The following is a 26,699-nucleotide window of genomic DNA, read 5'->3' as shown; positions in this document are numbered from 1 at the left end:
ATGGCACCCTTTTTGCACACAATTTAACCAAGTACAATAAACCCTTTTCGATCATGTCAAACCAACACATTTAGCATTTGGTGGTTTAATGTAATCAGATTACGTTGGATCAACATACTATACTTACATTGATTTGAAGTGATTTATTTAAGTATGTAGAGTGAAATTTGTTTTAATTCATTCTACACAATTTAAAAAGTTTAGGAAAACAGAATTAAATCTTGTTGTTTCAACAACTACTTTGTTAATCAAGGCAATGATTTCACTCATTTCAACCAAATTATTTCAATTAGATTTGTTTACATTTGTTACACATTTAGAAACCCACTACTTTACAAAAAAAGTCACAATCAGATTATGATAACATTATCTTTATTAACTGGATTTAGTGGACAATATAAAAGCTTACCATTTTTGTACACCTGCAAGCATTATGCCACTTCAAAAGGTAAAATGTTAGAATACTTATTTACATAGGTAATATGTTGGAACCAAAGCTTCCACAACTAAAAACAGATGCAAAATTTGCTCAATATATCGACTGCATTTTAAAAAATTAAACTAAAAGATAAAAATACATCTCCCACTTGGCAAGTTAAAACATGTGACAAAATCGAATTGTGTGAATTTGGAAAAATAAAATAAAATAATTAGAAATATTTTGGGGGCAATACAACAACAACAAAAAATTCCATAGGTGATGAAAATCTATATTTGTTTGGTGTATCTCATTGAAATAATTATTAGTTTGACCAATTTTTATATTTCTGTATTTATTTTTTTAATTTTGGTTGCAGTCCTCCACAGCTAGCAATATAGTTTTGCTGTGTTTTAAAACATGCTAGCAAGCAAAATGGAAACAATAATACAGTGAACTTAACAGGTGGCAGTGGTCTTAAACTTTACAGGACCTTGATACATAAACACAACATAGTACTTCTGTCAGTACTTCTGATCCATTTTGAGCCATCTATATAAGGACAAACAAAAATCATCTGCAGTGCTGTATAAAAGGTGAATTGCCCAACAGAGAGAATCCAAAAACTTAAAAAAAATGTTTTAAATGAAAGAAAAAAAATATAAACAACTCAAATATTAACATTATATATTGGAAATCACCATTGCACCAATGAACCATTCAAGACCTATCAGTCATTTTCAAGTGCTCTCACCCCATAAGCTTGTTTTTCAGAAACTGTACCTTTGAAGACAGCTTTTGTCCATCAAGATTTAAAAGTATCTTCTGGAGGACTTCAAAGGTGCATTTAAGTTCTGGTGGGTAGCTCAGGTTCAAACGGTATATGAGTCCAAACAACAGAGCACATGCTTGTGCAATGTTACCCAAATCAGTGTTAGCCTCCACACCCTCAATCACGACACCAACGTCCTCTGGGTCATCTTCAGGTTCAGCACCCTCCTTCTGGATGACGTACACCCCCATCACAGTTTGCTCCATGCAGCTTTTTGCCTCGCTGTCCGTATCCTACATGAAAAAGTATAAGACAACAAAGTAAAATTTAAGAGATTGTTTAAACAACTGTTTCTATGCTGTTCATAAAATCCAAGTAGTCAAAGTAATAAACAGAAAATTACACCACTAAAGTAGTTGTTAGTAATTACTCCAATACATAAATTATAAAATACACCTCTCATGTCAAAAGAGGTGGCATAATTGACCTCTCACCGGCCCCTCCCCCGAAAGGGCCATTGTCCAATTACACATTATAGCAACCGTTACTGTGTCTGACAAACATTAACCTCAAGCAAGATGGAGAAGCGGTGTGCCCACCGATACGCCGAGAGATTGTGTCTGGAGGAGTTGTGTTCTTTCCATTCACAAAGTCAAAAACAACGTGAATGGATTAAACAGTGTGTATGGCCCCATTCCCAGGTAAATGTACCGAACATTATGAAGCATGTCTGCTCGCACATTCGGGTACCCATTGGTGCGCAGAGGAAACCATTTGTTTGTCGGACGTAGCAAGAGTAACTTAGGGGGACAGGACTCGAGAAAAGGCTAACTCAGCTGCTAAAATAAAACAGGTATAGAAGTGTTAGTACTAAACAGCTCAAAGTTCATAGACATTTCTATTTACAAATACTGATGACCATAACAATGAAAAAACAACAGGACTTGTTTTAATCCAAGTACAGATTCAAAAGCAATATAGTCTTGATGCATGTTAAATGCATTGTATGTTTGTGTATCAAGTTTAAGTAGGCATAAATTTCTTTCCTTCCAATACCAAATTCCAGAAATTCTTTATTGCAACGCTTAATACTGTTTGGTATTCAAGACATCCTTTCCCCAATACCAGGTGTCTTGTTGCTAATCTCAAAATTTTAATTTTAATGATTTGCATTTGAGGCAACGTCACAATTTGTATGAGAATGTTACAGACAACATGCTGTCACAATGGCTCACCAAGTACTCCTTTATTAACTTCTCATAGTCTTCGTTTAGGTGGATGCACAAAGACTTCAAGATGCATGCTCGTCTGGTATGGATGTTGTCATGCTGGAGAGGAGGAGGAGATAATATGAGCCAAAACCAGTCTGTTTTTCTTAAAGCTAGGGTAATCAGTTAACTTGCATAATTATTCTTTAGGTTAGAACCTGGCATGTACCACTTGTTAAGCCGAAACAAAATTGACAACTTCATCTCCAAATAAAAGTTATTTTTGCTGCCTATGACAAAGTCTACTCAATCCTAATACAAACCTTGGAGATGGCAAGCATGAGACCTCTTATTTTCTTTCCACGTGTCCCTCCTTTGGTCAGAAAGATTTCCATTAAGCGTGGCGCGTATTGGTCAAGCTCGGCAAAGAAAGTAGATAGCAGAGGCTAGGGCTGCTCGATTATGGCAAAAATGATAATCACGATTATTTTCACTGAAATTGAGATCACGATTATTTGACGACATTTATTTAACCCTTTAAGACCTACTATAGAACCAAGTCCACCAGAGCTTATATTATTTTTTTTACATGCTGTAGTGCCATTTGTGGGAGCATTTCAAGTTGCTATACAACTGTTATAGCCCATATTTTACTAATATGTATGCATTAAGTCCATAGTAACTACATTAATTGCAAAAAAGTGCAATAAACTACAAAAAAAAATTGAAAATCGCTTTTGTTTTGTTTACATATATTTCTACTTGGAGAAATTTAAGAGGTTTATCCCTCAAAACTTTAAATACAATAAAGTTGCAAAAAATAGTTTACAACAACAGGAAATTTATTTTGAGTGTCTTCATAGTTTTATTTTGGAGATACAGCAATTTTTATATATTGCAGGAAAAACAAAAAACAATCCTATGATGCAAATTTGCAAAGAAAACAGCATGTGCATCATTTCACTGTGGGAAGTGTTACGAACAGCTGATAGGAACGGCAAAGCGTGTTTCTGGAATATTATGTTTTTGTTGCTGCAAGCGCTTTTTATGCAATTTTTGCAAAGCTATATGTGGAACGAAACCGTGACCGAGGACAAGCTGATGTCATCAGATGTAAGTACAACTCCTCCGGTTTCATATGCAAAACAAATTATTGCGCTAGCTTACACGGTTCAGGTTCTACAGGGATTTAAAAATAGTTACGCAAAACGGAGCGTGCTGCTCTGACCGGCTTTAAAGGGTTAACAATGGCTTTAAAAAAATAATATAAAATAGTGTGCAACACCACTGAAGTTTTTTTTTTAAACTCTCTTTTCAACCAACGGCAGTCACTCTCCAAATAACTTCTGCTTAGCTTTCCGAGCTTCCCTCGGGTCCTCTTAATCAGCGGTCTCCAACCTTTTTTGCGCCACGGACGGTTTATGCCCGACAATATTTTCACGGACCGGCCTTTAAGGTGTCGCGGATAAATGAGGGAGGGGCTAATAATCGGCTCAGTCATTTTTAATGATCGTTGAAAGCCCAGATCGTAATCGTGATTAAAATTCGATTAATTGAGCAGCCCTAGCAGAGGCTTTGTGGTGATTCGCAGAAACTCCTTCTCAATCTGCAATAGAGAACAAATACATTGATTAAAAACGCAACTGTATATTTCACTCACTTCACATCTAAGCTGACTAAAGCTGCTTTTAGAAGACCATGCAGACATCAGTGCTGTCTGTGTAGGACATGAATCAGTCTGTGTCAGATACTGAATTTGAAATTTCCACTAAAGTCACAAGTAAGAGGCAAGTGGAACCAAGATCTAGGCCATTTGCTTTTTGAAGTTTGCAAAGACTGCTAAATTGCACCAGTGGTAGTTCACTCTTTGCAACACAGTATGCTGTTCTAAACAGATTTTTCAGGTTTATTTTTAGTATATTATTTGCAATTGGTGTTTGTTCTGGGAAAGATATTGCAGACTGAGCAATAATCCATTTCTAATGGGGGCCTTTCTTAAAATGACTGGTCCCAGTAACAAAGGCGCTTGTCGACTCAGAAATCGAGGGAAAACCAACAACACACCCGGCAGAACATTATGTTATTTACACGGGTGCACATAAGTGGTCCGCATGTGCGCATTCGCTGTCAAAATAAAAGACGTGCAACAGATAAGAAGTTGCAACGCACGTTTGCATCCATATAAAAGGCACTGTTTTTGTCCGCTAGAGTGGGATTTTCACGGCACATTCTGCACCACATCTGTGTGTTCATCATTTGTTTGAAGCCAGCTCACCTCCTGCAACCACTTTTGCGAGAATACGCGCTTCTTTTGTGGTTCGGACTCCTTCTGACATTTCTTTGGAGGTGGAGGAAAACCAAAGTAATTGCTTAAAGGAGCTTCTTCGACATATTTAAGAGTTCTAAACAAATATGTCCTCCTCCAGAAAATCTTATGTATGCAAACACGCGTTGCAACTTCTTATCTTGTGCGCGTTTTTTATTTTGACAGCAAATACGCACTTGCGGACCACTTATGTGCAGCCCCGGTTATATAGCTCGTCATGTTGCAGCCACAGAAATTCTTTTGTCCATGAAACCATAAAGCTGCACTTTCTTTTTGCCTTATAGTCTGATTTGTCATAACTTTTCCGTTTTGTGGTAAGCTTTTCTTTGGCTGTCACTTCTTCACCCTGACCTGTCTTATTTGGCTAAGCAGAACTACAATTAATATCCTGCTGCTTTTACACACGCACTCACATAACACTCAGCGATTGTCTGCGCGATCAACCTCTCACATGTTTAAGCTGCGGGAGATTTCACTTGTCATGTTTGCATAGTAAGCTAATGATTGATAAGACGATGTCAGAGGAATTGGTGCACAAATTATCATCACTCACAGATCAGTGCTGTCGCTCTCTATACACAGGTCGCGCGATTGCAAAGTGAAAGCAAAAAACAAGCGCAAATTCAAACGCGATTTCAATATGTCACATATTGACAGTGGCTCACCGATGCCAATGACATAATTACCCAGCTACATTTCCGAAAGAATGCAGAAGCATTGACATATATTTTTCCTTCTTATGACAGCCCGACGGGCAGGGCAGAGATAGATTTTGGTAGCCCGACTGGAAAAATCGCTAGCCCTGGGACGTCGGGCTAGCCATTTTGCGAGCCCTGTACAGTGTTTCAATAATTGTACCTACTACTCTCCCTGATGGAACAACGCTTGCACTGCCACATACAAGTCACTGAAAGAAAAAAAGAAAAGCAGTTTTAAGGATAGTTTTATTGGCACCTTTTTTTCACTTTGATTAAATCATAAAACTATCATAAAAAATATATGATGGTAAAAGGCTTACCATGTATTAAAGAGGAGGCACAAACAATCAGAAAAAGGGGTCAGCTTTCTTTGTGGTGTTACTATGGTAAAGAAAACAGAAAAAATTATTTTATAAAAATTCCACAGTGGATTTTTTTTTACTTCGTTGCAAATGTATAAAAAAAATACAAATACATATAAATACCTCTTGCAATATAAAATTCACAGATAAATATCCAATCTGTTGCCAAATGTAATAGCAGTGTTTCACACTATGCAATAAAGATGCTGGTAGTTGCGGTAAAGGTCCGACAGGCAATTTTCATAACTATCCGCCATTGCCTTTTCCTCTGACCTCGTGTTTATGCTCTTTTCCCCATGCACTAGCATCAAGTCAATTCGAAGGATGCAGCCCCTGAATTTGGACACAGCTAATATTTAGCAAATCGCACATGCTAGTTTAACTTGCATTACTGTGAGAGGCCGAATGCTTAAAATAAAAGGAGAGAGAAAGAAAGAAAGAAGAAAAAATGCAAATGATAATAAAAAAAGTGAACAAAGACCATGTCTTGCAATAACCGTCATTTAAAACCAAAGTGAATGCTAACAGAGCTAGGTAGAAGTTCAATGAGACAACCATACTAGCTTTAGCTAACTTCATTTACTTTGAAAGTGAATTGCAAATGTGTTAAATATTGAATTAAACATATCAATAACCGCTAAAAACACTATAAGACTAACTGCAAAAACGGGTAAAAAAAAAAAAAAAGAAAAACAATGAAGTGGAAATGCTAATAATAGTATAAATATACCCAGAGCGGATTATAAATCAGGTATTAGACGGTACCGATTGGCACCGTCTAATACCAGATTTTCACTGTATTTGCTCCACTCCCGCTGTCTAATGACAACTTACACATTTGGAATTAAAAACATTGTTAAACAATTAATGGATAAAAACAACTTCGTTTGACTAAGATATTTTGAGTTATTTATTACTTACCTGTATTGTGGAAGATTCCGCAGAGGGAAATGGCAGTCCACTGAACACATAACTTCTCCGCGTTCCCGCCTCTTCACTTTTGGGAAGTTTGAGCATGCGCACTAGGCATCGGTTTTAGAGTTGTTGATTTAAAATAATTACATTTAATTGAACTGAAGAATGCAAATCTAGTTCATTAAACTTTTTGTTATTTTATGTTAAACCAACAACTGATAATGATTTAAAAACCTAAACTCAATATGTTCATGTTAAATAGACAAATGTCTATTGAATTAATCAAACAACTGCCTTAGTTGACTTTTTTGAGTGCACTTAAGTCCTATGCAAGAAGTAAGGGTGTACTTAGCTTTTGACAGCACAGCAACAACTACAGATCGAGGTAAGGTTAAGTTTTTTTTTTTCAGTACCCTTAGATCTGTGTACAATCAGTCCACCATCAGAAAATGACTTAACCTTCATTTATTTATTGAGTCTATAGGAAAGAAACACTAAAGCTTTTTAAACTGCAGTATTTTATTATAAGTTCATTATAATACCCAATATATAATAATTATCTTTTAATCTAATCAAAATTAAGATAAGATATGTTAGATATAACAAATACAAACATAGCTTAGAAAGATATCTATCAAGTCACGTAACATAATAAACTACAACAGCTCACAGGACTGTAAGCAGATTAGCTGCTATTGCTAACAGTCCAGCTAAAGATCAATGTTGTTGTTTTTTTAAATGTTGTTTTTTTTGATGAAATTAAGTCATTCATATAGAATAAATTAATTAGTGTGCATCAGATAAGTCAATAAGTGGATTTTCTTTATCTCTTTTAGATGTAGGCTAGCTGTTTCTAGCTAGCTATACTAAGCTAAGATAATATTTACTACCCAGATGTGAGAATTTATCAATCCTCTCATCATTAGTCTCTCAGTAATAAATTAGCAAATGAGAACTACCTCCCACTTCTTCTGTATTATGAATGAAACTGTAAATTTAAAGTGATGTTAGGTTACATTTTTATCTTTAAAGGTAATTATTAGTTATGGTTTATTATTGGTTACATACACATACAGATATCAACCCAAATACACACAAACACCCTCTGAAGCTGCAATGTCCCAGGATGATAACAAAGGGATGGCATATTGAATGAGCTTGCTGTGCATCTGGTTCAATTGCAATGCTGTTTGCCCGATACAAATGGTGTATGGGTGTGTGCTCTAACTGATACTTGTAGCTTGTGATTAATGTTCCTCTTTCTTAAATCCATCGGCACAACATCTCATTGCTATGCCTAACCAGCATTTCAGACAAGCTGAGAGAATGGACTCCTGTGAATGTTCAAGTTAATGTGAATGCATGTGTGCAGAGGAGATAGTAAACATTCATCAGATAGTCAAGACAACGCTTCCCTTGGTAAAAGCTGGACATTACGCAGGTACTCCAGATAAACTCTCCCAAAAGGCTCAATCATTAATCTGAATCTAAACAGAGAAGAAACTCTGCACCTGAAGACAAAAAGCGGAAACAAAAGCTTAGTTTATCAGTGCAATTGGCAGGCTTCTGCAAGAACAACCTTAAAATGAAACTTTACACACACACACACACACACACACACACACACACACACACACACACACACACACACACACACGTGTGTGTTCTGCATATACATGCTGAATATATATACGGCACATAAGGGGCCAATGACCAAAAACTCCTTGATATACTTCAGAACAAGGCAACGTAAATGGTTTAAAGGTAGTCTATTTATGATATTCTATCAATTTTTGAATATTTCCCATTGACACCTTATTGGTTGCCAAATTTTTGGGTATGTGATATCATTTGAAAGCTATCAACAAGTATCCCCAAATCATCTCTTGGACTAAAGAACTGACAAATTAAGAAATTTATGGTAAAAGGTAAAAGTTTATATGCTAACAAACAAAGCAATCACGGTCCTTGACGGTCGGTCTGTGTGCCTGGAGGCTTTGGCAATTATTTTCCCAGCAACCAGCTGTCAACCTCCAGCAAACAAACACAATCAATCAGGGAATAATCATTTTTTCGGCCAAGTTGATGTTACATTGTTAATTGTCACGTCTGCAAAACCTCAATTACAGATTTATTCCATGACAAAAATTAACAACAGTGTTGCTGTTAATGTTTTGTTAGATAATTCTGAAAAATTAAACAGATGCATTGACACTTTTTACTTAAGGCTCCAGTCATACAGGACTAGAGACTGGCTTCTCGCCTGGCAACCGGTGGTTGCTAGGGAAAAAAGTATTCCCTGACTGGTTGAGAGTGACTGCTGGCAATTTCTGTTAAATCAATTACTGAAGCCACAGTTATGCAGGCCTACAGGCCACTCACTAACCCCCTGGTAACCATTGGTTGCTCATCCACAGCTCCGAGAATACATCATGTCAGGCATACAATAGGCTGGTTATGCCAGTCACATTACTTGGATTATGGAAATCCATAAGAATTGAGTGGAATCATCTTCAACTTGAATCATCAATTGAATATACAAGCAAATCATTATGTATAGGTGATTCATGTACAAATACATGATTGATTTTAGGTTTACCATCTTGAGTTGCATTTGGTGGTGTGATAGGTGGCAGTGTTGGTTAATTGGTAGTTTGGTCCAGACTGAAATATGTTCAGAGATTAGCTGCAAATGCACTCTTGCCCTCTTATGAATGCCACTTTGGGTTTAGCAATAATCATCGGATGCATGCTAAAGTAAGATGATGAAGTAAATGATAAATCTGCTAAACAACAGCAAATGTGCATTTTTATTGTGAACATGTTAGCTTGCTGTGTTTTCTTTGGTGTGTCTCAGAGAACAGGGTTCACTCTGGTAACCAAACAACTATTTCCTTGTTTCTGCCTTTTTTCATGCTCTCTTCAGAAAACATTAGATGTTCTGGCATATTAAATTGACTTAAGAATTTCCTGCAGAGAGAAAAAAGACCCTTTAAAGTAAATTAAAATAAATGCAAAACTGTACAGCAGAGAAAGGACAGAGAAAAACACTCTCCCCTTCACCCATACTGCCATGAGGTGGCGGTTTTTCCTTTCACAGCCTCCTGATTATTCTAAGCTGCCATGCTTTATTTAAGCCCAAATCCTGCTTCTTTTCAAACAGATCCTTTAAGTCAAAATTTCCGGAACATTATAATGAGTGTCCAGAAGGGCTGTAAAAATGAAGTTTTTGCCCACTAATAGGCAGATATTTTCTGCCCCTCGCCACAGTTATGAATAATGCATCGACCTCAAATAAATAGCGTCCCTGTTGGTGTCACCTCTTATTGAGGAAGTGTGGTCTATGGTCTATAGAGTCCAGAATGACCATCAAGACGAGGAGGAAAACGACAAAAAGGTATCAATCAGACACACGCACGAGTGTGTGCACATACACAAACACTCTCTCCCTCTCTCTTTCAGTCCACTGGCTGATTTATTGATTTTGATGAAGGCAACTAGACCACTTTGACCTAGCGGGCTCCTATTTCTAACGGTGTCATTTCAGCAGGCAATTACAGAGGGATCGTTGAATCTTTCTCTCTGAGTCAAACACACACACTTTCACATATACACACATACACAAAACAATGATAGATGACACATTAAACAGGCCTGGTTATTTTAGACATCTTTGCATTCAAGTTCCTGCCGCCTTTTTCCAGGACAGATTGTTAAGTTTGAAGTTAAACTACATCTAGATGGACGTCTGACATCTCTACTTCTGTAGTCGTGAAGCATGAAAAAAAAAATCTTTCCATTTTGTTTCAGGTGATTTTATTTTTTTATATTTATTTATTTATTACCTTACAGGTTGTAATAGGAGACTGGCATGAAGAAAGGAAGAGATTTAATAAAACAAAAAACTAAGAAAAGACCAAAAGTCATGTTACATATTTAAGGTTAAGAGGAGACAAAAAGGTTCTCTTTAAGGTATCCAATTCATATTTATAGTATAATATAATATAATATATTTATGGGTATTTTGTATGGATTTGCAGTGACCGTTCCCTCTCAGGGTACAAGTGAAGTCAAATCCTACCTCCCCATCGCATGACAGATGCCTCAGATCTCCTTACTGCAGGAGACAAGAGTTCAGCTTTTCCATGTTGAAAGGGGCCTATTATGCTTTTCTTATCTTCAGTCATATACTGCTACAATGGTGTATGCTCATAACAACATGGAGAAAAGTTTAAATAATGCAACCAGTGTACTCCTATTGATGGTACCAAGTCCAGATAAACGGGGAGGGCTGCATCAGGAAGAGCGTAAAATCTTGGCCAAATGAAGCATGTCTCATTCTTTATGTGTCATTTTCATACAGGATCGGTCCGAGTCTGGGTTAACAACGACCCTCTTTGTGGCCAACAGTGTGCTGGTGGACATTGTGCTACTGTTAGCCTAAAACAATAAAAGAAGAAAGCGGTGAAGACATGTTAAGAGATAGCGAGAGAGAAGAAAAGGCAGGAGGTTCAGAGGTGAAAGCAGTGACTGCAGAAAGATATCGTCAAGAGTAAAAGGGATCTTTTACAAAATGGTAGTGAAACCTGCTATGATGTATGGTTTGGAGACAGCGGCACTAAGAACAAGACAGGAGGTAGACCTGGAGGTGGCACATGAAGATTTTCACTGAAACTAAACAGGATGGACAAGATTAGAAGTGAGTACCTCAGAGAGACAGCTCAGCTTGAGCAGTTTGGGGACAAAGTTCGAAAGGCAAGGGCGAGATGGTTTGGACATGTGCAGAGGCGAGATAGTGGATATACTGGACAAAGGATATTGAAGGTGGAGCTGCTAGGTAGGAAGAAAAAAAGGCGACCACAGTGAAGGCAGTAGTGAAGGAGGACATGCAGAGGGTCGGTGTGACAGAGGAGGATCCTAGGGTTAGCTAAGATGGAGGCAGATAATCCGCTGTCATGACCCCGAAAGGGAGCAGCAAAAAGAAGAAAGTGAAGAATAAGCGGGGAGTTGCCCAGCCTGGGGGTTTCTCAACCCAGTGACAAAGTGGTTTTGTGTGTTTTTATTTTTTAACTCTTGTCTCAGAGCAGAAATCCATAATGAGGTCACCTGCCTCACATAGCATTGGCTGTGGAAAAATTAGCCCGCCCATGTGTTTTTCAAAGTTTTGTCCGTGTTGAGCAGCCAATCAGAAGAAAGCTGAAACTCTGCTTTTAAGGTCCTCCTTGACCTTAAAGGGAGAGGAGCTGAAACGGCATCTTTCAGGTCTGAACAAAGCGGATGCACCAAGCTCCAGTTTATGATAAAGAAGGATTATTTTGAACTGTGACTCATACAAAGCTGCTCTAGGACAGTCCGAGAATAAAAATATGAAGATGGAAACCAACAAAACATATTTCCTTTAATTTGTCGCATACAAGTAAGTATTAAAGGTGTGCAATAGCTGTGACTTGATTTGTTTGTTAGTTAATGAGTTACCAACAAGATAAAAATAAAAACTATATACAACACTTCAGCTTTTGCAGCTCAGGCTCGTGGTGGGGCTCGAGGCTATTCGAGCAGTTGTGAGGTAAGAGGCAAGGTAGATCCCTACAAACCAGACAGGACCCAAGTCTGTCGTAGGGCTAAGAGACAGACAACCAGTTACGCTCACATCCACACTTACAGCTAATTTTAGAATCCAACCAAAATAACGAGCATGTCTTTTGACTGAAGGAGAAAGCTGTAGTACCCAGAGAATGCATGCTTTGAAAGTTTATCTGAAGTTTATTTTAAAAGAAGAAAAAAAGTGAAAGTTTTCAAATTCAGTTTTTGATTACAAAATAATTCTCGAAGATACCTTTGTGAAGCTTTCTTTTAGTTTAGACTGACCTTGGCGTATTGTCCAAACTTTTTATGAAGCACCTTTTCAGAGCTCTGTGACTGTTTTTGATGTGTTTTGCTGTTTGTAATTTTTTTCACAAGCTGTATAAAAGCCTCTCTTGTAAAAAGAGCTATTGATCCCATTCAGGCTAGCTCATTAAACAAAAACTTTAACAATGTATCAGACGCAGCGCTCACAGGCTATCTTCAAAATTCAAATCAAGCTGGTCAGAATTTGTCTGGCTCCAGCAAACACAGTCAATACTCTTTCACTCATGGCTCTTGTTGCCAGCAGTTTTTAATCTTCTTATAAACCAATTTAGGAGCTACAACTAAACCAGACCTCACTCCACCATGAGGCAGCAGTTTGTCAGAATGGTGAAACATAATAATGTCACATGAGATCAAACTAAAATGTTACTGGAGGAGACAACAGATTTCACTATGTCTCCATTCAGCCGGAGCCACAGCAGCTATTGATTTTTTGTGTTGAGAGGCATAGTTGCCCAGTCTATTCAGGCATGAAAACGGGGGCTCTTAGAGGAGAATAAACAGTGATAATCCACATTTAAGCAGCTTAATGTGAGGTGCTATACTCCTGGTGATTAATGTGTCTAGAAGGGCTCATCTCTGCATATTGGGTCTCATTCATCAAACCATAAAATAACACACTTATAGGGGAAGGTTTTTACGCATTTGTCTGAAAAGCAATTTAAATGGGTGTAGCCAAAAGAGCAACATTTAAGCCCCTGGGCTGTATCTCTGAAAAGCAATTTTTGGTTTAGTGAAAGTGTTTTGTTCCTGGCATTTAAAAATCAATCGCACAATCTTTAGTGACCACCAAGGTTGAGCTGTGGCCTTCAGAGGTTTGTTTTATTTATATTTTGTTCAGTCATCTGATACTTTTAGGCATGAAGTTTCCATCTAGGATTCTCTACACTTACAAGAGCCACAACGCTCATATTACTATTTGCCTATTATTAGATTACTTTCAATCAATAAGGGTTCAACAAGAATTTATAATCACACCTTTGAGCCACACAGATTTTATTTAGTTAACATGCCGCCTTGTCTTCTTGCATGACATCGGGCTATTGCTTAAATATTTTAATATCCTACTATGAGTAAAACGTTTCACTCATGTTGTTTACACCTGCACTGAGAGACTGAGAGATAGCATTGCATAGTGGATCAAAATCTGATGGCGCTTCTTCACGTTCATGATTTCCATCCAGCACCACTGACTGAAATGCAGCCCCAAGTCGTGACCTTCACTGTGTTTTACAGAATGCTCTCGACACTCACTGTTGTACCTCTCTCCTGACCTGACAGGCAGGAATGACAAATAACTCTTTGGGAGTCAACTTGGTGCAAAAATAGTATTTCATACTTGTCCTACTGATGTGCTTGGCATTTTTGTATATTCAACTAAAGAAAATGGGAATAAATGTGTTTTTGTGACAGGGTGCTCGTTACAAAGTGCCTAATGATACAAATAAATTTGCTTAAGTGTGTAATATGTGTAGAACGAACACTGGTTCATCCTTGAGTTAGGTGCCTTTTTGTGTTTGAATGATTCATAGGTCAGCAATAAGTGGCTTAAAAAATCTTCTGAAAATCACCTTGTACACAGACTGGAGTGAAAAAGCAGCAAAGAAAAACTGAAAGAGCTTCAGAAAGCCTGGAGAACTGAAAAAACCCTCCTCTGGCTTCTTGGCAAATATTAAACTGAGAGGAGCAAGACTTTTGCACAGTACTGCATATACAGTACAGTGATATTACTGTGTACATTTCCCTGGATCACAGTTTTCAGGGTTAAGAGTGATATGAAATCACTGGAGTATAGAAAAATCAAACATGTTTTTTTTATGTCTAAATGTTGGCACTAAATGATCAGCCTCATTTGAGACATTTTCCATTCTCTGGTTTTCCTCAGCAAGTTAAAAATAATTGCTCCAAACTGCATCAGTCAGGCTGTAAAGATGCCACTAGTGAAGTAATATATAAAGTTAAGTCTTTTCTAAAACAATTTTCCTTTTGCCCACCGTTTCTTATGACAAGCTGCAGTACTTGTCAGTTGTAGGGAACTCCCAAGTGTGAATGTGCACGGTGTAAGAAACTGCTAAAAATAAAGGTCAAGTCCTCATTTAAACACCTCTGATTAAAGGTTAAAGTATCCTTAACATTTAAGTTTTGCAAAACTGGACAGAGTGACAGTGGATAATCTGGACGACAGCAGTGAACAGGAGACCCACTGCTGCCCATAACACTGCCTCACATTTCAGAGCAGTAAATTGCACTGTAGGAAACATTAATTATAAAGCCACGCCACTGATGACTTCTGCAGTGCCACGCGATCATAATTCTTTCAAACTGAAATGAAAAATTCAGAAAGAAACGTCTGAACCGAGTAGCTGTGAAACAAAAGCGGCGCGATCGATCCGAATATAAAGCCGGAGAACGACTTCAGACAATGATGCAGTACCTCTGTGGGTTGGGCTCGTTGTGTTTGTCTCTCTCGTGCTTAATCATTCTGTAGCGGCCGATGCGAACGTCTGGCCTAGACACCTTCATCCCATTCAGAGTGATCCTGCAACACATGCAGATAGAACAGAATCTATTAGAGAAAAGGAAACAAACTGAGCCAAAGAGCAGGTGAGAGAGAAAACATGCTGATTATTGAGGAAAACACTGTAACAAACAGAGCTGGAAGACAAGGAGAGGGAGAACACATTAATGAAGAAATATAGCGAGGCTGCAACTTTTTATGTTATCTATCAGCTATTTTATTAAATCAACAGCAAAGAGAATCAATTTATGGAAATCGCAAGTTCCCAAAGCCGAAGCCTGAGATGACAGCACTTCTGCTGTGAGAAGAAATTATTTAGTCTACAAAAAGTGGGAAAAAAATCCTTTAAAATACCTGTTTCAAATATCTAATCCTTGAAATAATGTTTTAAATGCCCGAACCTGATGAATAGTAAACAAAAATAATAAAAATGTTTGTCACACACAACAGAAAAGCTGGAAATCCACACATTTAGTAAGTTGTATGAAAATAATCAATAATAAAATGTGATATGTTCAACTTGTGTTTATATTAATAGAGAGTCAACAAAAGCAGGAATTCCTCATATAATAGAAGCGAGAGCGAGCAAATGTTTTGCTTCAAAACAAATCAATAAATGCGGCTGCTTAATTTTGCCTTTTTAGTACAAAATCCCCCCGTGGTGTTCCCACTGACTTAGTCTCATGTGTGTTTGTCGTCAAACAGCTGAAGCTTCTCATTACTGCAGCTTTAGCCGAACTTTGGAGAATCGTGGATTTTGGCTATCCATCTGTCACACCAAACGCTCAGCAGCACTGAGAGAAAGGCCCTTATTTCCCATCATCTGTCGTGTAGCTGCGTCAGTTACTGCACAACGCACTTTTTAGATTTTCCTGCCAGCTTTTGCAACCAAATAATTAACTTTCGAACCCCAATATGTGCACTTCTGTGATGCACATGTTATAGAGAAAACTGTGAAAAGGTTAATTTTGTTCCTCGGAAGTGATAGTTATGCAATGCTACTCTGTGAGTCTACTGAGAATTGGATAAACCTTGCAGAGACCAAGAAAAAAGAAAGGAGAATATGAGAACAGAAATTTAATGTTGTGTTCGTTTATAATCTGCTATGGTCTTCATTAGGTATCCCTGGGTCCATTCAAGGCCAGGAAGGGCAAAAAAATCATTACAGCAACTGACAACTCTATTAACAGACTGTACAGCTAATCAATATTTGTGCTAAAATATTGCTGTAAGACACATTAAATCTATACATATCTCACAATAACTGACTATTCTTGCTAACAGGAAAGAATTTGTGGTGGTGTATCGGCTATTTTGACTTCTGCCCTTCACATCGAACTCTTAGTCCCATCCTTAAAGGGTCATAACTCACCTAGACAGGACATTGCAAAGCAAAGGAAGCTAAAAACGAACACAGCAATGATACTTGTATACCACAAACATAAACGATCCAACCAATCAATCTCCACTCTCGAACTCTGGGGACATCAGCTGGGAATAAGGGGAGCATTAGCGGTGTGTTTCCCTGTAAAGTTTGGGATCAGAACTTTTAGAAACAGTGGTAACATTGTATTACTAGGATTCAACACAGAGCCAACTCGGCACAGAGATTTATATCTAATGCAACAGCAAATGGGATGTAGACAACACAAACAACATCTCTGCTCCACATAAAGCCCAGTTTAAAACCATAGGCTTCCAGAGACATTGATATTCATACCCGAGACGGCATAACGGATACTGAATGAGCGATTCTTATTTATTGTAACGCTCTGATTCGTGCAGTCTCTTTGTCTTAAAAATCATCCATGCCTGATATTGCTCCGCAGCAACTTCACGTGTATTCTAGACTTTCAATGCAGAGCTTTCCCTTTTTTCTTCTCCTCTACTTGTTACATCCTCGTTTATCTTATTCATACCTTTCTCTTTTTGAATCTGCTCATTACTCTCACCTTCAGTTTTGTTCTCTTTACCTGAGTTTTTAAAAGCTGATTCCAAATGTTTGCACAGTCTGCTGAAGGTTAAAGTCGGTGCTTTGTGAAGTGCTTTTGTGTCAAAGAATCATATCTAATTGGCATGGTGAAAAAACACATTTTATAATAAAAATATCTTTGGTTAAGAAGTGGTGAATTTATTCAACCCCACACAAATGACTTGAAAATTCAATTTATTCACTTTAGTGACTCAATAAAATGTGAAAACATTCAACCTCATGTTGAGAAAATATGTAGCTATTCCTTTTCTTTCTAAATTGTATTCATTTGGTGTATGGAGCTAGATATTAGGCTTAACTTTAAACAAAAAAGAGACCAATTAACCAATTAAAAAGCTCTATAGTATAAATATTCCCCAACTGGCAAGCAAGTTATTACTTTGGTTGCTAACAGATTCCCATGGTTCCTTGTATATGACATGAGTGATAATGACCTATCTGCCAGTACTCGCTAACTACTAGTTAAGCGATAGGAAAACTGTAACACAAATCAGAAACAGAACAAACATTCTCCTAAGCACAGTTTTGAAGAGTATCAGAGTATTTATTTGCATGTAAGTGGACGTGTTCACTGCAAACTATGAGCCTGATTTACTTTATCCTACACTGCCACTATTTCAAAACGTAGGACAAGTTTATCTAATTTGGTTAGCGGTTATGTGAAGGCAAAACTGATAGATATTATGATATATATCCACAAATAAATAATATTCAATAAAAAGACCAAATTTAAAACCTAGCTAACTGCTATATAACCATAGCTGCAGCCTAGTAGCGATAACATTTAGCACCACTAGACATTGCTATATAAATATACCTTTATTTGTGTAGCACTGTTCAAGTTTTTTCATCAAATTTTTGAAAGTGTATATTTTTGAACTCTTCTGCTCCAATAGCTTTTCCAACTGTTAAGCTAGGGCTAAGCTAACTGCCTCCTCTTCTCATGTAGCCCTCAGTAAAAATACAAATTAAAAAGCTACATTTCTCAAATGTGTGTCTTCAGTTAAATTGGTATTACAGAGGGAAGTGATTTTTTTGTGGACTGGATAGAGTCACAGCAGTCAGCACCTTTGCACTGATGCTAAACTCAGTTTTACTGATTTATCAGTTTAACTCAATCTCTGCCTCTTTTCATATCCACTCCTTTCCCTCCCTGACCATCTCTAAAGGTATTTCCACACATTAACTTTGGAAAATGTGTAAAGAATCAGGTCAGGGAATTGCTCTTCCTCAAATGCAGCTAACAACAGTATACAGTTAGCACTAACAGCCTTCTCTCTTCCCGAAATACTTTGTATGGTTTAGAGGAGGGTGCTGCTTGAGTGTGTATGAGGCAGAAGACAGGATGACCACTCAATAGTTGCGAATACCCCGGACTATTACCAGTGCTATACCAATATTGGAAGTGAGGGTAAAGATCGTTAATGTCCAGTCTGATTGCACAGTACATTTGCTTTCTCATTTGCACCTCCGTTGGGTAATGTGTATAAAAGTACAGGGCTGAAGTGAATGTGTAAAAATGGCTTTCACCTACCTACTCATGCTCCTTGTTTTCTTTTCACCTTGCTACTCCCCTCTGTGCATTTTCTTCTTCACAGTATGCTTATTTTCACCTTTTTTCTCCTCCCCACCCTTCCTCATCTCCCCCTCTTGTCTGTACTTTCTCCGTGTTCATCTCCTTCTCTTCACGTTCCCTTTTCTTTCTCACCTCTCATCTTCTCTACAGACTAGCAAAATGTAAATAACCCCGAATGGAGCACCATGCCATCAAAAGCACATCAGCCTGTAAGAGAAACCCAAACTCCATCAAAACAACCCCATAAATAAATTCATTGAAAAACTAAATAAGAGATTTTAGCCTCTTTTTCTTTATTTTTCTCTCAAATCTCGGGGACTTTGCTGATTTAGCAGCCACGCATAGATAACTGCTTTGTCAGTGTGTGTGCACATGTGAGCATGAATGCATTTGCATAATTTTGAGAGTTATTATGGTGCAAATAATGTGTGGGTTTGAAAGTGAGCAAAGCAGTCCTTCTCTGAGCTTAGTTTTATATTATGCATAGTTCTGCATCTTTAAAATAATCTTTTTTTTTTGCCTGTTACCCTGCAGAGAGTGTAGCTAAGGCTCGCCCGGGGTGAATCCTTTCTCCTTCATCTGAATCAGTACAAATCTCAGCATCTTATTTTTATATTCAGAGATTCACGTCACGAAAGAATTTTTGAGTAAATCAACAATTCGTTTCACCCTTTGCCATACAGACAGCTTCATAGCTGGCTGTTTTTCAGACTGGTAATGGTACTTTCAGAAGAGTCTCCCAGAACTTCCGTAAGTGAAAATATAGATGACACAGCATAAAAACTGTTGCAGGTAGAGGCCTGCTATAGAAAAAGGACAAAATAACAGCTCTATTTACTAAGAAAGCTCAATAGTTCTCAAGGCTAAATTATTAAATGCTGCATTATTCAGATTGATGCTTTAATGTGAATCAAAAATTATTTTGTACTATTTTCTAGCCTTTAGTGTCTCATAGAATATTCAACAGTTTTACCTCATGGGTAAAACTGTTTACCACCTGTCATTAAAATTAATCCTCTGAGAAGTTTCGAAGGGATTTAAGATAAATGCAGTGACAATATGCCACTCTGGTGTAAAGTGGAATAAATGTGACCTTAATTATATTTAAACTGTACTTTTTAATATAGTACTTGTGAAAAAAACTGGAATACTACGCATGGATTACAGGCCTGTAGCACTGACTTCCCACGCCATACACACCCTGGAAAGACTCATCCTTGACCAGCTACAACTTCTTTTTAAGGCCACATCAGGATCCCCTTCAGTTTACCAGGCCTGCCTTGGAGATGAGGATGTCATCGTCTACCTCTTTTGATGCATTGTCATGACCATTGATCAAGAACTACTGATCAATGGAGTACCATGCACAGAGTTGGAGAATGGCTGCAATCACAGCATTGTAAGATGGGGAAAGATGGTGTCCGATCACTGCAGGCCAGTGGCCACTCTTTCAATGATGAGGATGTACACATTCTGGAGAGGGAGGAACGCTGGTTTGAGAGGGCAGTCAAGGAGGCCATTTATGTGAAAAGGGAAAGACAGTGTCTGAATCAAGGATGGGGCCTAAGGGTACATATTAGGCCCCCTGCTGGAGAGGCAAATTTTGTCCAAGATAAGGACGATGCTGGACAATACTTCCCACCCACTGCATGATCAGAATCAGAATACTTTATTAATCCCGAAGGAAATTAGGGAAATGATGTTCAGTGAGAGACTGAGGTTACCCAAATGCACCACTGAACGACACAGGAAGTCATTCCACAGTGCAATAGTTACACCCTTTTGCACATCATCTACAGTGAAAATAACAAATAACAAAGTTTTACAGTTCAGAGTAAAATGTCAATCATATAGGTCTCTGTAACATACTGGATATTTGTAATTGAGCTATTTCTTATAGTTTGTAAATTTGTAATGTATTGTATTATTAAATTTAGTTCAGTCCTTTACTGTTATTATTGTCTCGGAGCAACTCTAATTACATAATTAAGCAATCCTTAAATATAAAAAGGTCCCATGTGAAAGTTTTAAGAAGTGTGAAGGCATAATCAGACATTTTTAAATCTGCGCTCTCCTTTATCTAAATGGCTGTTTAAATGAATACAATTTTAAAAAAAGCTAAAAAAAGAAGAAGAAGAAGAAGAAGAAGAAGAAGACAAAGCTTACATTCTTTGATAATAAGAACGACTGTTTTGTACTGTTATAGTTACAGGAAAGCTTCATTTTAACAGCTTAGTATTAAGTCACACTTACTTTGTTAAAATAAGATCAAAATATACATGTGAGACTATAGCAAAATTTCCTTTTATCCAAAGAAGTTCAGTTAAGTAATTTAAATAATTGAATCACTACCCAATATAAATCCAGCTGAGCTACTAGCAAGTTACTTCAAAATGTAGATAAATTACTCGATTGATTTAATTGAGTTCTGTGATGATCCTAGGTTCTGGGCTTTGGGGTTTGAGTTTTGGACTTTCGGATTATTGTTGTTCTCTTTTGTTCTTGATTTGTTTATTGTTCAGGGATTTATTTCTGTGCTAGGCTAATTTCAGTTTTCAGTTATTAGTTTCCTCTGTTTTATCCTCCTGTGCCAAGTTCTCTTGTGTTCCGTGTTCCAGTTTTTCATTTCCTGTTTTATTTTGATAATCATTTGTCTCTTGTGCCTTATGTTTAATTTTACTTCCTCCCTTGTCATTATCTTGATTATCTTGATTAGTTTTTGTCTCGTTTCTCCCAGCTCACTCCACTCTGCCCTGATTTCTCTTCTGTGTATATATAGCGTCAGCTTGTTTTTGTCCTTTATTAGTTTGTCATCTCTGTGTGTTTCCAGCCCATTTAGAGTCAGTTTGTCCTCCTGTTGGATTGCTGTTTTCTATAGTCATCATATGGACTTACGACCTTGTCCTGCAATCAGGTCCTCATCTAGCAAACCCCATGACAAATTCACTCTTTTCCCAACATGCACTGAGAAAAGTAGAATGGGAGGCAGACTTCAGTTTTCAGGCACCTGTTTCTGCCACCAAATGAACAGATTGAATAGACGAATGCAGGTGAGGACCACTCGTTATGAATATTATGAGTATTATGAATTTAACTGGAATACTGGGGGTGTATGTTTAACTACATTTGCTATTGTTTAACACTTCTCTATAAATTACACCAAACTTTTCTGTGTGTGCGTGTGTTGAGCTGATCAGAAGCACTGCTAAGCTTTGTTTGCTGGCTTCTCAAACATAAGAAGATCGAGCGTGCTTGTGTAAAACAGCATCAGGGCTGCTCAGAAATCCTCTGCTACATCATTGTATCACTGCTTGTTACCTTCCCTGCCTGCTTTCAAAATCTTCTTTTCATCATGAAACACTCCCTGAGGGTGGGCCAGCTCTCTAGCTCCTCATTTTGTCAATATGAAACTTTGCACGATGATTAATGCTGGTCAAAGACACTCGTTCAGAAAAGGAAGGCACAAAGGCACACATAGAAAGAAAGCAAAAGCAGCTGTTATAACTCCACACATACCCACATTCATCAGCTTAACGCCGGCACACACTGTTAGATAAATGAAGTTCAGGGTTGGTACAGTGTGACGCAACACAGAGCTAAAAATGTCAAAAAACCCCTCCTCTGCCGCTGTGACCTTGCATGCTTATGAATGCATATGTGGATTAATGATTTGCATGCTAACTAATGAACTAGCATTTCTTTATTTTTGCAGTTGCATCCTTGCTTGACCAAAGGAAAAGAAATCATCTAGAGCGCACACACCAACACACACTCAAGTGACACATGAGTACAGTGAATATTTTCCACGGCTCTGACAGGCAGGAGGCAGTAACACAGTGTGACAGCGTAGTGTGACTATTATGCAAGAAAGAACAGGACAGTGAGGATACAGCGGAGCTGCAGGGAGGAAAGCTTTAGCGTACTCTGTGTGATGTATATAATCCAGAGACAACACATTCAACAGCCACCTCCACTGAAACACAGCAGGTGGGTGGCTGCTGAAGAATTCTCCACTCGGGGGGAACTTACAGCACTTTTTTTGGAGACTCAAGTGCAAAGACCGAAAGCAGCCAGATTAAAGAGATAAAAAAAATACAGAAGAAGGCCACAGTGCTTTTATAAGATTCATTGTGCTATGATGAGATTATATAAACAGTTTCTGATTTTGTGGCTAGCACCGTCACCTGTACAGTTTCCTCCATTTTCCTCTCACATGGAAACAGGATGTATGCAAGGTGACGGGAAATTTGATGCAGATATAAATACGAGTGTGCATGTTTTTCCCTCTCTCTGTGCTAGCCCTGTAATGGACCTGTTCCACAGTGTACCCCACGGCTCAAAATCATCTGGGACCAGTTCCAACCCTCCTGTGACCCTAGATGGATACAGGTTTGGAAAATAAGTTAATGGATGAATAACTTCATAATTATTCATAAAACTACAAAATATTGAGCTTAACAAAAAAGGTCCTGCCCTGTTTTGCACTCTCTTCCATAACAGTCCACTAACATTCATCATATTCATCATAACTGAGTCAGTTATTCAATACCTGACAGTCACTGAAAACTTAATTAGGAATATAAAAAGAAATAGAACATTTGATTGACATAAATTACAAAATCCATTTTACTATTATTTCAAGTCTTTATCAAGTCCTGTTATGATTGGAATCATAGTTAATGTGATTGGAAGGGTACAGTTCTCACAAACTCACAAATTAGGTTCAGTTTTTGATTCCTTTCAAGTTAACAACAACAACAACTGTTCTTAGTAATAGATGGTTACTCATGAAATTACCCAGTCGGCCGATCATGTGGCAGCACAGCAATAGATAAAATATTAGAAAAGTCTGCTAATGTTCATATCAAAACCAAAACTGGGTTTAATTGTCAGGCCTACATGAGCTGGTATGGGTGTTTTTGAACCACTGTGGACTTTGGCAGTCTAGGGTTCATTCAGAAAAAAGAAAACATCAGGGATCGGCAGTTCAGGGGACAGAAACGCCTTTTTGATTAGAGGAAAGTCAGAGGAAAATGGCCAGCATGGATGGAGATGACAGAAAGGCAGTACACAGTAACTTAAATAATGGCTTTTTATAACCGAGCAGAAAAATATCTCGGGATGCAGCCTCGAGGCAGATGGGTTGCAACAGCAGAAAACCACATCAGGTCACACACTTGTGAGACTAAAACAGAACGGAGACTGCAGTGGGAGCAGGCCTAAACAAACTGGAAAGTTTAAACCAGAAAATAGTGGCCCAGTCAGGTTAATATAACTTTCTGCTAAAGCTACAGATCCTAGGCTTGGAAGGCACCGCAGTACAAGTCCATGGACCCTGCCAATGGACCCAGCTCAACTTCTTCTCACTCAGAAGCAGGAAACTGGTGCCCACTGCTAGAGCCAGGCCAGGCTAGCTTGAATGCATAGCCCAGAAAAAAGGCAAAAAAAAAACAAAAACAAAAGAAAGAAAAAAAAAAAAGATTTCAAAAAGAACAGACCAAGATGGACATTTTTAAAACCTTATAAAATAAAATAATATGACATTTCTACGCTGATTTTATGTCATTTTGCAAGAGACCATGAACATTGTCACACAAGGAAGTGGTAAAACCATCCTTCAAACTGGACCTTCATAGTCGTCTGGCAACTCCTCCTCAATATACTCAGAAGGGATTGATTAGAAACTTTGCAGCAAGCAAGCAATCCAGGGTCACTATATGATCTTACTCATCTCAGCCTCAGTGTTCACACTGAAAGCATTCACCTCAACAGCTTTTATTCTGAATCAGTCGTGATGAAGAAAAAAAAAAATCACACAATTACACCAATTATAAGTGGAATAAAATGCTCCATAGAAGCTGAGTCACAGTTGGACTCCTGCTGTGAAACCATTAACCAGCAAAGTCTTCCTAACTACTAGAGCCACCACCCAAAAAGCTCTAATTTTATGTCTTATCCAACACTTTTTCCTTCTTAACAAAGATATCTGTCCGCTAGAGAGATCGGTCTTGAAAAGTTTCATTGCTCTGCAGCACTCTTGACGGAGGAGATGCACAAACCCATGTACCATAGACCTGTTTGATTGGATTAATCAGAAATGTCTCCAGCTCTCCTCTCTTATTCCCACAAGTGGAGTTAATTGTACTAGTGCAATGGAGTGAAGTAGAAACGGGAGCTGAGTCTGATGTCCTGCCTCAGTTCCCTTCTGTGTGCAGAAATGAGCTGGGAGAGGAAGAGGAGGAGTGGGTGGCTGTGGTGCAGGTTGGACGATGTGCAGCAGAGAGTGGGTGATAATAGAGGAAGATTTTTCTTTCAGAACTAGCACATCTGTGTGCTGCGAGAGGGAAAACTGACGAATGGCCTTCTGCTTTTTAAATTTTTTTTAGTTATGGTAGTTTCATAACAGCGTGGTTCGTAGAGATAACTCAAAAAGTGCTTTTTTAAAGACGCACGTGAGGATGTGTACTAGATAAACTATGTCCTCCCGAATTTGTTATCATTACCAGACTGTTGTAGGAAGATGTTAGCTTTATCTTGGTGAGATGGGCAAGTAGCCAATGTAGTGGAAGCTAATGGGGAATTGACTAGATGCACAAAGACCTGAGATGGGGCTTGTAGTGCGATCATAGTGTGTGCAAAATGGCACTGTAAAATGACTCTGCTGTGTTGGTAAACTGGAAGCATGCTGTGAGTATATCACAGGTCAACATATTTAAGTATTTTAAAGATCAGAAGCAAACTTTTTAAACCAGTTTTGTAATCAACAGGTAGCCAAGAGAGATGTTTTTAGAATTACACTAATATAATCTCTTAGAAGCTCTTTGGAATATTCGGAACTTCCATCAATTTGCTGCAGACTGCATTATGATCCAGTCAAAAGACAGATAGACACAGATAGACAGAGAGACAGATAGATATATATAGATATATAAATAAAAAAAGGGCAATATAGTTTCCTGTTGGCAAAAATATTTGATATTTAAAATATTTCTGAGAAGACTTGGTAGCTGTTTCACTGATGCTGCTGATGGTTGGATAAAAATACAGGTTTGCATCAGTAATACCTCCTAGGATTTGTACTTTGTCAGTGGTTTGGGGGATTGAGACTCCAAAGAGGCACAGATCTGCTGACTCTAAGTCTTTGCAATGTGATTTCAGAACAATGCTGAGGCTGTAAGAAGCACCATCCTCATGCTCCAACAGCCTTTAAATGACATTTAAAGGCTGTAGCTCAGGTGGCAGAGCAGGTCAGCCACTAATCAGAAGGTCGGTGGTTCGATCCCAGGCTGCCTCCTGGCTGCATGCCAAATATCCTTGGGCAAGATACTAACCCCGTGTTTGCCTACTGGTGGTGGTCAGAGGGCCCGGTGGCGCCTGTGTCCGGCAGCCTCGCCTCTGTCAGTGCGCCCCAGGGCAGCTGTGGCTACAATGTAGTTTGCTATCGTGAATGTGTGTGTGAATGGGTGAATGACTGAATGTAGTGTAAAGCGCTTTGGGGTCCTATGGACTAGAAAAGCGCTATACAAAAGCGCTATACCATTTACATGTCTGATGGCAAAAACCAACCATAGATAGGGCAAGTTTTTTTTCATTGTTCCATAACAATTTTTTTCCAGTTAATACACCAGAAAATCACACAGGACATTAGTTCAGACAGATTACAATATCTGCTGCTGCTGGATGTACATCAGCCAGCTGACCTGGTTTATACTCATCAGTGCCCCCACACTCATGTAGCTCTTTCGGTTTGCTGCTGCTTCTTTTCGTCACCTTGCTTTCACCCTACATTGATTCAACTCTAGAATCAAGCAGGTGCTCTCTACCGTGTCGCGTTGACTTCTGTTCCTGCGACTGTCACATTGAAAGTATCGTATGATAAGAAAAATGTGCCTGCTTACTCTCTCTTTTCCCAGGGGCTTCTTTGTTCTCCCTGCCAAGCCTTGTGGATGCTTTAATTTGTCCACGGAGCATATATAACTGAATTACCAAACCAGAGGAAAATT

The 26,699-nt window shown here is 38.3% G+C and overlaps 2 protein-coding genes across 5 annotated transcripts in view; both read right to left on the bottom strand.

Moving 5' to 3' along the window:
* b4galt2 (UDP-Gal:betaGlcNAc beta 1,4- galactosyltransferase, polypeptide 2) overlaps positions 1-26,699 on the bottom strand; it is a 239,931-nt gene that overhangs the window by 10,033 nt on the left and 203,199 nt on the right. For both annotated transcript variants that reach the window (XR_013974581.1, XM_080906855.1), the window contains exon 7: positions 15,044-15,148. Coding sequence is in view for 1 of the 2 variants with exons in the window: in XM_080906855.1 (XP_080762981.1) it covers positions 15,044-15,148 (105 nt within the window). In the remaining variant the exon portion in view is untranslated. The remainder of the gene's footprint in view (positions 1-15,043; positions 15,149-26,699) is intronic.
* LOC308383917 (uncharacterized protein) lies at positions 358-8,313 on the bottom strand. 3 transcript variants are annotated; one of them, XM_080862160.1, is made up of 6 exons: positions 6,706-8,313; positions 5,743-5,803; positions 5,583-5,631; positions 2,722-4,004; positions 2,426-2,518; positions 358-1,483 (listed from the first exon to the last, which is right to left on the bottom strand). In XM_080862160.1, exons 4-6 carry the CDS (start codon positions 2,791-2,793, stop codon positions 1,169-1,171), a joined length of 480 nt encoding a protein of 159 aa, XP_080718286.1. In that variant the 5' UTR covers positions 2,794-4,004; positions 5,583-5,631; positions 5,743-5,803; positions 6,706-8,313; the 3' UTR covers positions 358-1,168. The 3 variants fall into 3 exon arrangements, with proteins under 3 accessions (XP_080718286.1, XP_080718287.1, XP_080718288.1); XM_080862161.1 differs by lacking the exon at positions 6,706-8,313 and adding an exon at positions 5,908-6,097; XM_080862162.1 differs by lacking the exon at positions 6,706-8,313 and having other exon boundaries at positions 5,587-5,631; positions 5,743-6,097.

This window comes from Rhamphochromis sp. 'chilingali' (genome assembly GCF_963969265.1).
Source record: "Rhamphochromis sp. 'chilingali' genome assembly, chromosome: 16".
Lineage (NCBI taxonomy): Eukaryota > Metazoa > Chordata > Actinopteri > Cichliformes > Cichlidae > Rhamphochromis > Rhamphochromis sp. 'chilingali'.
The sequence above is the reverse complement of the archived record's forward strand: the minus strand, read 5'-3'. Positions and strand labels throughout refer to the sequence as shown.